We start from the raw sequence: 12,187 nt of genomic DNA, 5'->3' as shown, positions 1-12,187 counted from the left end.
TCTAGTAACTATCTATCAGCTTATTCTTTATAGTTAAGAATCTAATTCTTGGTTTGTCTTTTTTTTCTTTAGTGTGTTTGTTTTGTTTCTTAAATTCCACATGAGTGAAATCATATGGTATTTGCCTTTCTCTGACTTATTTCATTTGGCACTATACTCTCTAACTCCATCCATGTTATTGCAAATAGCAATATTTCATTCTTTCTTATGGCTGATTTATATTTACATAAACACACACACACACACACACACACACACACACATATCCCACATCTTCTGTATCCATTCATCTATCGATGGACACTTGGGCTGCTTCCATAACTTGACCACTGTAAATAATGCTGCAATAAGCATAGGGACTCATGCATCCCTCTGAAGTAGTGTTTCGTATTTTGAGGATAAACACCTAGTAGTGTGATTACTGAATTGTACGATAGTTCTATTTAAACTTTCTGAGGAATTTCCATAATGTTTTCCACTAACTGCACCAGTTTGCATTCCCACCAACGGTGCACGAGGGTTCCTATTTCTCCACGTCCTCACCAAAACTTGTTTCTTGTTCATTTGTACAATTAAAAAAAAAAAAAAAAAAGAGCTGCTCTAATCAAATCAGTAACCCACTTACAGTAAATATCACTACAAGCACAGAAATAGCCAAAGAAACTAATTACGCCCTCCATTCAAAAACAAATTACCCTGACAACACACAATAACGTAATACTAATCTTCAAGCTGTAGAAACGTGATATAAAATACATTTGAGTGCGAATTTCCTTAATTACAGTTTTTATAAGTTTAAAACCTATTTTAAAGAGATAAAAATCAGACATTCACAGGAACCCTGATGCACCTCTGAAATACACCAGTCTAGAAAGCAGAAAGACATACAAAAACGTGATTCATTATAACTATACTGTGATTTTCAACTTTTCTCTGCCTTGATGTAGATGACAGACACAAGTAACTTGCCCTACCTTTCAATTATGGTTTCGTAGTTTTCACATTTAAGAACAGTATTTTACGAGGCAAACAAATCAGAGGGGTGTGGTACAGAATGTCAGACGATAAACAAACATGTAGAATCAAGGAAGTAAAAGAGAGAATACATTATGGCTACAGAACTAATAATAAGTAGTACTGCTGGACAACAGCAGTTAGTGCATAAAAATTAAGAGGGGGAACTGCTAAGATATTGCATTGTACAGGTATGGGAAGACCCATCCATTCTGTCTGTACATTAAAAACAGAAATTTATACTTCAAAATTCCAGTCAACCAGAACGGCTAAAATTAAAAAGACTGACAACACCAAAATTTTGGAAGTTGGTGGAGCAACCAAAATTTCATACATTGTTGGTAGAAGTGTAAAATAGTACAACTACTCAAAAAAGTCTGATGGTTTCTTATAAAAGTAAACATACACCTACCCTATTACTCAGTAATTCCACCCAAGACAAATGAAGACATATGTCCATAAAAAGATTTGTACAAAATTCCTACCAGCTTTATCCATAATAGCCAAAAACTGTAAACAACCCAAATGTCCAACAACAGAGCAATGGATGAACAAACTTTAGTGTATTCATTCAATTTATACAATGAAAAACTATTCCCCAATAAAAAGGATGAGTTACTGATATACACAATAACACAGATCAATCTCCAAAACTCCATAGAGAGTGAAAGAAGTTTTGCTGACTATATGCTCTATGATTCTAGAATAAGCAAAACTAATTTGAAGTCAAAAAAATCAGAACAGCGATCAACTAGAGAATAGGAATCAACAGGGAAGAGTCATGAGGGAACTTTCTAGGGTAATAGTAATGTTTTCTATCAGGGGGTCAATAAACATTTTCTATAAACATTTTCTATATTATAGGGCAGAATGATAAATACTTCAGTAGCCCTGTTTCAAATATTCGATTCTGCCATTGTAAATGAATAGACATGGCTGTTACCATAAAACTTTATTTACAAAACAGTACTTGGAACATAGTTTGTGATCCCTGGTCTGTATTTTGAAAGTGACTTGAGTTACCAGGTGTATGCATTTGTCACAACTCATCCAATAAAGCACATAAGATTTATGCATTTCACTCTATGTTAATGTTAACCTCAAAGAAAGAGAACCATGAAATATCAAACTCTAGGCTAATGATAAGCATGTGGTTTGCAGTGAGGTACACTGCAAGGTATCTGCAAGTTTGAAAGCATCAAAAAATAAGAAGATGGACAGGTATACAACACAAAAAATTAACTGCTGGCAACTGTAGATCCTACAATTGATATTTGGTATATGGGGGTAACAGTATAATTTTTCAACATTTCTATACATGTATTTGAAAGTTTTAATATTAAATGTGGGGAACAGGTCATTCAATTAAGAGGCCACTGAAGATTTTTGAGCAGAGAAATGAAAATAAAATTTAGGTTCTACAAATAGGACTCACACAGTGCAAAAGACATTCTGAAGAATGGTCGGATGAAGGAAGAAAGTAGTAAGTAAGCTATTACAATAGTTGATGCCTTAGAAAGTATTAACATTTAAGGAGTAAGTACAAAATGAGTTACAAAGAGAAGTCAGAGAAGTAAAGAGTAGAAAGCTTCTTCCTCTCAGGAATAAGAAGGTTCCCAGGGTCAATGTAACAGAAATCAAGTAAGATGAGAACTGAAAAGTATCTATTGGATTAAGCAATGGGCAACTCTGATGATGTAAAAGTGGTGTGGTAAGAATATAAACCAAAGAATCCTGATAAATTCAAAGGAAACAAACAATTAAGGATCAAAGGAACAGAGGTGGGCCAAGAAAAGAAGGCAAAACTAGACAGCAACATAGGGTAAAAGACTGCAATATTTCCTTAACATGGAAAACAAAAGTAAATAACTACACCTAAAAATTCCCATCTATTATCTCACCCAGAACATGTACTATTTATTGGGTATGGCAGTCTGCCATGGGCCTAAGTGTCTGTGCACATTCTTGCTGAGTGTTAAAGTCTGCAAAACTTATCTATTTCCTGGTACTGAGTGGATTCTTGTAATAAGTCACCTAGGCAACAAAGAAGGTCAAGGTTACCACAGCACATAACTGTACTCCTAGGGAGAGGTTAACTAGCTTGTTGTTTGTTGCTTGCTAAAGTGCTAGAGCCTTGGTCCTGAGTTCCTGTGCTGTGACCCACCAAGTGCATCTATCTAGACCCATCACCATAATGGGATGTGGGTGAAAGGAAAATGTACCCAAATATGTTGACATTCATGCAGCTCGCTGTGCTATGAGTAAGAATGCTATTTGTTTCTCATCTGGTAGTAACCATGAAACATTAGCAAACTAACTTCTTAGCCTGTAAATAGGATAAAATCAAATCTTAAGACTTTTCACAGTACTTGACATGAACAAGAAAGAAGTAGTTGATATTCCTGTTGCTGTATAAAAAAAAAATACAAAAGTGGTCACAAACAAAAACTGATATATAATACTTTACAGTTTACATACCTTATGTTATTCATAATATTTACCACGTAACAATCTCTGTATTACACCTTTTACGTATATTACAACGTATAATTCTCATAATAATCCTTATGAGGTAGGTACTGATATGACAAAACTGAGGCTTCAAAATGCTAAATAAATTAACTAAGGTAAGAGTTCACAAATTGTAAGCAGCACAACCTAAATATAAGCCAAGATGACTTTAAAACATGTTTTTTTTTTTTAACCATCAACAGTTAATCCCCTTCCCTGATTTATCAAGGACAACTCTAATTCTCCAGATACAAGGCCAAAGTATCTAGATCTTTACCATATGAATACTTCATTAGGTTCACAGAAAACTAACATTTTGGAAATGTTAATATAATCTCAAAATTTTCTTTAAAAATCTGTGATCAAAATTTAGGAAGAGCTAGACTAAATATCTAAACCATTGTCTTCACTGCAGAATCTCTCATTGTTTTAATATGCAAATATATGTTTTAACATGCTAATATATGCCATAAATCTTCTAAGACCATCTATTACCATCATTCTGGAAAACAGTTTGGGAAACTACTGCTACAATCAACAGTGCTAACTTAACCTGTATACAGAACATCTCTGAAACCTTAGTAGTCAGCTTGGTATAGGTACATAATCCTTTACAATAGAAAACATCAAAGTTAGAATGTGGCCTAACAACTCCAAGCTAAATCAACTACATAGTTTGGCAACATTGCTCATTTTCTACCAAACAAAACTTAATCCCGTAACACAAGGAAACCATATAGCATATCTAGCTTTTTCTAAAATTAGAAGGGTAATAATTCAGGCTTTTTGTAGCTCTACATTATTATCCACTGCTTTACTTAACAAAATTCAGACTCCTATAACAATGGAAGGGAAGAAGACATCACAGAAAAAGCTGTTTCCACATTAAACTTTTACACTGGTTTATGGTCATGAGTCATTCTGACGGTCATCACCACTAACTTTCCAATATGGAAACCTAAATTTTAACTCTATCAATAAGAGATAAATTAACATTACAGACGATTGTACTCCTAAACATATCTGCCTGTCTCCTACTTAGCTCTTAACATTTAACAACTGAAATTACTTATTGATCAATAATTTATTAATCATTCCACAGTTTTCAAAAAAACTGAGTAAAGACAACTACACAGCAGTTGTGTTCATCATATAATCCAGAGCTGCAGACTTGTCCCCAAATAGTCTAATAGTCAACAATTCAGCTGCTTCTTCAGAATACCTAGATATAGTTATTCATCAGGCCATCCTCAATAAAACCCAGAGTTACACTAGACAGATGAAATAGCTATGTAATTACAAAGCAACAGGAATTAAAATCCAAATTTAAACTATGCTAAGATTCTCAAACATTTTGCCTTACAAAGAAAACAACTGATATCCTACCATGAGTAGTATCTTTACAAGAACCAATTTTTGCCCTCTGCTCTGAAGGAATGCTTCCACCCATTCAAAGTCTATTTCAAAGTTTATGTAGGACACATCTCCAGTTGGGCGTGGGGGGGGTGGGGGAGGTATGCAATACCCATTTGTTGCAAATACCCATTTGTTGCAAAAGGAGTTGTAGAAAAAAAGAAAAATATCTTAAAACTGGGTAAGTAAATTTCAATACACTGATGTCAGAAAAACATTTTTTTAGTAATAATTAAGTCAAATCTCAACTAGTCATAATTACTGAAAGCAACTGTAACAAATTATTTTAAGACACAGCTACATCAGTTAAAAATGTTTTGAGTAGTGACTTGTGTATGAGAACACAGTTGATTCTGACACACAAAACCCCAAAGAGAAAGAATTCAAATAAAGCTAATGCCATTAAGGGAACAAATAGAAATAAGAAAAGAAAGGGATTAGAAAAAAGACACTGGAAAGAGTACTCAATATTTTCTGCATTTTATTTTAGCTAACATCTGCAAAAAAAGGTCTTTTTTAAAAAAACTACCCAGGGGTGCGCCTTGGTGGCTCAGTCGGTTAAGCATCCCGCTTCAGCTCAGGTCATGATCTTATGGTTTGTGGGTTCAAGCCCCGTGTCAGGCTCTGTGCTGACAGCTCAGAGCCTGGAGCCTGCTTTGGATTTTGTGTCTCCTGCTTTCTCTGCCCCTCCCCCTTCCTCCCTCCATCCCTCTCTCTCTCAAAAGTATAAACATTGAAAAGAAAAGAAAAGAAAAGAAAAATGCCTTCCACAGTGGCAGCAACATTTTCTAAACCGTTCTGAAAATAGATAAATTTTCACAAAATTCAACATAGATCATTTGAAGGTTTACAGGATGTAAACCAGATGAAATGGAAGCATCATGAGCTTGTATCTTAGACAAATGCACAACTGCATACGTTGGAATTTCATCTTTCAGTAGCCTTCGTTCATATTCGTCAAAATGCACTTATTGATAGGAATTCTTTGTTCGTAACTAAGTCTCACATTTGCAAATACATATTTGAGAGGTGAAATCTGCACTAATATATCTACATCTGCAAAATTTCACAAACAGCACTATTAATTGCACCATCAATGCTACATATTAATGCTTTCCTATTCTTCCTTAGTGAAAAGGTTTAATTACCACATGAAAGTTTATAACATGCTACCTAGCTACAACCAGTCAACTATTGCTGAGTCCATTTTTTAAAGAGGGTTTAGAAGAGAAATCTCCAACGACACTACCAGAATTAAGACTACAGGAAAAACTACATTAGAGAAACTGACACTGAAAATGTAGAGGGACACTTTTCACTCATTTAACATACAAAGATTTGTGTGGTTGAACTGGAAAACCCTGTGAAAAATTTAGTGAAAAATAATTTTCAAACAGGATTTGCATTTTTTCTAGCAAAACCTGTTTCCTCTCCTGCCTCCCCCCGCCCCCCAAGTGAGAACAGAAATAAAATCTGAATACTAACAAAATGGAACAGGACAAAATGGCAAGGTTAACTAGAGCTGAAGACACAGATCAGCACCACTATACTCCGTAGTTACACAATTTTTCAACCCACATTTTTCACCGAATCCACATCCCACCCTACATCGTGCTTACATCTCCTTCCCCCCCCTACCCGCTCCATTTTTGACGGCGATCCTCTTCCCAGCAGGTATGTGAACTCAGCACCATTTCCAGCAGACAATCCACTGGAAATATCTCAGAAGTGACTGGGTCAGGAAATAAGGAATGACCAAGAAGGTGAGAAGTAAAACAAACAGAAGTTTTAGGAAGGGGGAGGGAGAAGGGTATCTTACAGCCAAATACAGGGTGCGGGTGAGGGATGGGGAGGCAGGAGGAGCCTTGGGTTGAGAGGAAAGGGTCTCGAAGGAGTCAGAGACAAGCTCCACAAGGAAAGGTGTGAAGAAAAAAAAGAAGAATTAGGCAGTTTTTAGCCGGAGGAAGGGGACTCCCGGGTCCACGGCGGGAGGCAGCTCTGGGGTCCTGGGCAGCGCAGAAGGCCGGGGCCGGGACGCAGGAACTCACCACCTGGTAACGACCAGTCCCTGGCTGGTGATGATCCATCCTGCCCGGCTCGGGATCCGGCTTCCGAGCGGGCGAGTCCTCTCGGCTCTCGGACCCCTCGTCCACCCCCGTCGACGACGTCCTGGCCGCAGCGCCCCTTCCGCTGCTGTTTCTGCCGCCGCGGTCGCCCGGCCGGGCCGCTTCACTTCCTGTCGCTCCCGCAGCAGTCGCGGAAACCTCCGCGTCGGCCACCGCGCGGCGAAGCTCCAGAACGCCGCGCGAGCTACTGAGCATGCTCGCAGTGGTCGCGCATGCTCGTGGGGTCTTCCGGCGTCCGTTCGCGTCGCGAGCGGGGGGGTTTGGCTGGGTGGGAGGAAATGGAAAAGTAAGACAAGTCCGGGGAACTGTCTAGGTTGTCTGCTTGCCGGGAGTGGGCGGTGGCAAAAGGGACGGAAAAAAAAAATCACCGTCCTTGATAGGTCTTTTCTATTGGACGGGTTTCGGCGCCGGCACAGGCGGGTACACAATCACACCACGCAGACACCGGAGTCGAGGAGGAAGGGAACGCATTCCTAGAACACCTCAGGATGGGTCATCCGTTTACCCAACACTTCCTCTTATAGCTCACCCAGGCTAGGACAATGCGGGGAGATCCGTCTCTAAGACGTTCCTAAAACGCTCGTTCAAAATCATTAGTGAGGTAAAGGATATCTTTTTAAATACTGTTTTGTCCCCTTCTTGGTAGTATGAGATTTAAGAATTTAACAGGGACTCTTCAACCATACTCACGTCTCGCCAAGGAAGGAGGCCTCTAGAGCCCTAGGTTACTGGAAGGGTACAAGAAAATAGGGAAGTACGATAGGACTATTTTGTCATCGTACTCACTTCAGTAATGCCAAAGGCAATAACAGTAAGAAATCACTTGGTGTGCAACATTGTAAGACAGTCTTAGTGTCCGATTAGGCATACGTGACCTACTATGTGAGAGTATCTCCCAAAGGCCACAAAGCATGTTTTTCTACGGAGTAGAAGAGTATGATGGGACAAAGTAAAGTATCTTTTAACCTTTCTATACCGTAAAAACTATGATCTCACATAAGCTGGCCCAGCGATCTCCTTTACTTTTTACTTCCTTTCTGAATTTCCAAAGGACAGTCCTGGAATAAAAAAAAGCCACTGAGTGAGTCTGATAGGCTAGTTAAGATAGCAAAAATACAGTAAAGACAAACTCACTGAGAAATAATCAGCTAAAAACATTTAAGCTTTGTTGATAGTTTTATTCAAAGCATTGACCAGTTCTTCCTATTTTTACCATCTCAACACATCTAATGGTAGAGACTATGAATAGACTAACAATAAAAGGAGGCAATAACATACTGAAATGTCTTTAAACTTGTTTTCTTTTAATATAAATTCATGTATTTTGGATTCGAAGACAATAAACATAGGACATTTTATTGTATTATTGTACAAGAGGTCACCTTCACAGTTTCACCCCAAATGATACCACCTTTAAATAACCAAAACAACACACAGTGTTGAAACAGAAAAATGTGATTCCTACATCACTTATGGTCTGTACTGTTCCTTTAGAACTTAATTTTATATGTGCTTGTGTTTTCATTAATCATTTATATGCCCATTTGTTATTTTTCAAATAGACTACTGCTCAGCGCAGTGGCCATTTTTTGCACCTAGCATACCCAGAACAGTACTGAGAACATAATGGTGAAAAGCAAAGACCAAAAGCAAACATTCTGAATCCTGTTAAAGTAACAGATTCTTTCAATTTTACCCTCCTCCCAAGCTTTGTGAACATTTTGCTAATCTAGACAGCAGACAACAAAATTCAACAGAAAGTGTTTTTTTTCAGTGAAGAAAAGGAAGAGAAAAAGAGGAAAGAAGTAGAATAACAGCTAATGGATATTGAGCCTTTCCCCAGCCAGGCGTTGCATATGTTACGTGATTTTAACCTCACAGCAACTCCATGATGTAGGCACAACTATAATCCTTGTTTAACAAGTCAGGAAACTAAGGCACCAAGAGGTTCAGAAACTTGTCCAAAGCCAAATCACTAGCAGGTGGCCACAGACTCCAGAGTCTCCACTATATTAAGCACTATGCTATAAAATACCCCTCCCCCATAGTGATGCATCACAAAGAGCCAATCTGAATTTCTTAAATCCCACCTTTTTGATCTATATGAAATGAATGATGCTTTCTTACCATCCCAAAAAGAGCCACTCTGAGCTCCTTTTGCCCATTTCACAACTAAGCCAGTGTGACCTGTAACAGGCCATCACAATCAGAAGCCCTGAGTTGTCCCACTGGGAGCATGAAATGGGAGAAACAATATTCTTATCATTTTAGATGTTTTTAACAACATCTGATGTATTCAACCCCTAATGTTTTGGTGGTGACAACTCTAGTCACCTAAGGAATTGATGGTAGTGTACCACTATAAATACTTCAGGTGGAATTTTAGAATGTTAATGCCCTTCACGAACACCTCTTATTGTGGCCTGATCAATTTTCATTTTCAAATACTCAGCCACCCAAAATTTTACCAGAGCCACATTGCAATACTGGGGCAGACATGGAGATAAACTGCCTGAATTCCCTATCAAGAAAATACTCTGTGACTAGTTATAAGGAGTGTGATTAACTAACAACCTCCAGCTGTTCTGCCCGGTTTTCCTTCGGTTTTCAACCTGTGGTTGTATTATTTTCAGGGTGGCATCTGGCCATCAACTGGTGGTGGTACAGGTGGAGCCACTTTTGCCTGACATCCTTTTAAGAGGCAATCTTTGCTTCCGAACTCCCTGCTAACCTGGCAGAGACTTTGTTAGCTTTGTAGTATATTGTGATGACTCTCCCTGACCAATCCTTTTCTTTTTCACAGATGTTAACTCCCCAACAAATCTCTTGTACTCATAACTTCATATCAGCATCTGCTTCCTAGAGAACCCAAACTAAACACGTGCCAAGACATAAAGTGATAAAACATGGTTAATATCAAAATTGTATGAAGTGACAATAGTCTTTTCACATTAATTGATGCGTCATCCCCAGAATAATCCCCCCCCCCCGCCCCCGTTACCCTCCATTTTTACCATTTTCTCATGTGGGCATAATGTATCTACAGTCATCCCACCAAGAATGACTTTGAAGTTCTGTAAAGTGATGCTATCTAGTCATAGAGACCCCTTTTCCTGGGATATACTTCCCACTGGGAATCCCTCCTACCTTCCCAGAAGCAAAGCCATTCCCTTTAGAGATAAACTGATTTCTTATCATCCTCCATACCCTCCTCCTAGTTCAAACCAGATATGCTAAACTGCATGTACATGTGCCAGGATTCTTTGTTGTTATTCTCACCAGTTAAAGAGCAGTGGACAGACGTGCCCTTGCCAGCACATGGCTTTCTACACAGGCCTAAATCATAGGTAGGCAAATGCTCCAAATTTTCCTTACTTCTTGACTTCTAGTTTTTTATCACTTCCACTACAACATAGAACATACAACATAAAACTACTCCCCAAGTAGCTGCTGATGGTTAGTGTGACCATAGATCCTAATGGTTAATTGCATTTGGAATATGTATGATTTTGTATATTTATCTAGAGAATGATTAAAAAGAGGTAAAATTGCATTCTCTGTCTGAAGATTTCTAACTCTACCTAAAAAAATTCAGTAGCCATTATTTTCTGCTCACTAAATTCTGAAGTAGATTTTAGAAAATACAAGAAACTATTGTGTCATTTTGGTAAATGAAAATGAGCATAATTATTACTCCAAAGTTTTACCTCTATTACCATGTACGTGGATCTTTTAGCAGTTTGGAGGCTTGTATCTCAATTTAGCTTCACATAGTGTTCCTTATTTAACTGGTTCTGAGATTCCTGTCATCTGTTCAGCTCTATAATTTAAGAGAGGAAATCTGAGTGAGCAATTTGACAATCAGGTATCTACTTCCTGTCTCTCTCTTTATTCTCATACACTATGTTGAATATCAATATAGTAAGAATATAGGAAGAATCTAAAATACAGCTCATGTTTTTTATAAGTCAGGACTCAACCTAAGAAAAAGAACCAATAGACGATATATATGAAGAGATTTATTGTGAGGAATTGTCTTAAACTGTTGTGAGGGCTGGCTAAATATCCAAAATCCATAGTATAGGCCACTGGAACTCTAGAAGATTCTAGAAGCTGCTATCTACAGGCAGAATTTCTTCTTCCTCAGGGAAGCCTCAGTTCTGCTCTTGACCTTTCAACAAATTAAATCAAGCCCACCCAGATTATAGAAGATAATCTCCTTAAAGTCAACTGATCTTGGACTTTGATCATAGTATCTAGAAGTACCTTCACAGCAACGCCTAGATTAGTGTTTGAGTTTTAATTGGAGCTATAACCTAACCAAGCTGACACAGAAAACTGGCTATCCCATGTTTATTAAATACTACAAGCTGAAACTGTCTCTATAAAATAGAGAGAGAGAGAAACAGAAGAGAGAAAGAAGTACAGAGAGTTAGCTTAGAGATTAAAATAAATTTCCATAATAAGTATTTCCTATCAGCTTTATTTTAAATACATACTGTTATATATATGGAGGCATCACCAGGCAACAATTAGAAAATATTTGAATTTTGATAAGCTGTCCTAACACTACTTTTATTTATCATTTTCATTTTTGTTTAGTCATGAGCAAATCAAATCAACAGCCATTTTGCCTTAGGGATTACGTATTTAAAATTGGGCTAATTCATAAATTATTAAAATGTTCTTTGCTTTACCTTGAGTACAGAAGGCTGTTCTTTGACCATTTTAAGGCAGGATTTTATGTGTTATTTGTCTCCTGTTTTCTCTGCAAGCCTGATAATCACTTTCATCATAGAAGAACAGAATTGGCACTGAGTACATTGCCTATTATGACAGGTTTCTCTTGACTAACTACCTCCAAGATGATCATGGAAGAAGACAAATACTATGTTTGTGTGCATGTAGGGGTGTGTGTGTGTGTGTGTGTGTGTGTGTGTATATAAAATACTAGGAGAGACAAATGTCTCTTATATATCAAGATTTTCGTAACATCTAAGACATTGTTTGCTCTCCTTCTGTAACAGGAACCAGGCCTCATTTGTTAAATCATCTGATGTCAGAATGCCACTTCGCTATTAACAACATTGTACAACATTACCAATAAGGTTGCCGTATGATAA

At 37.8% G+C, this 12,187-nt stretch overlaps 1 protein-coding gene across 4 annotated transcripts in view; it reads right to left on the bottom strand.

Annotated features, from left to right (window-relative positions):
* NDFIP2 (Nedd4 family interacting protein 2) overlaps nucleotides 1–11,949 on the bottom strand; it is a 65,212-nt gene extending 53,263 nt beyond the window's left edge. The window contains exons 1-4 of one of the 4 annotated variants that reach the window (XM_042978987.1): nucleotides 11,762–11,928; nucleotides 10,772–10,884; nucleotides 8,061–8,122; nucleotides 6,987–7,328 (exon numbers count right to left, since the gene is read on the bottom strand). In XM_042978987.1, the coding sequence (XP_042834921.1) occupies nucleotides 6,987–7,259 (273 nt within the window). In that variant the 5' untranslated portion in view covers nucleotides 7,260–7,328; nucleotides 8,061–8,122; nucleotides 10,772–10,884; nucleotides 11,762–11,928. Of the gene's footprint in view, nucleotides 1–6,986; nucleotides 7,329–8,060; nucleotides 8,123–10,771; nucleotides 10,885–11,761 lie in introns of all 4 variants that reach the window. The other 3 variants (XM_042978991.1, XR_006214790.1, XM_042978980.1) reach the window with 3 other exon arrangements.
* Between the last annotated feature and the right edge of the window lie 238 nt (nucleotides 11,950–12,187).

The sequence above is a fragment of the Panthera tigris genome, chromosome A1, assembly GCF_018350195.1.
Source record: "Panthera tigris isolate Pti1 chromosome A1, P.tigris_Pti1_mat1.1, whole genome shotgun sequence".
In the NCBI taxonomy this organism is placed as follows: domain Eukaryota; kingdom Metazoa; phylum Chordata; class Mammalia; order Carnivora; family Felidae; genus Panthera; species Panthera tigris.
The sequence above is the reverse complement of the archived record's forward strand: the minus strand, read 5'-3'. Positions and strand labels throughout refer to the sequence as shown.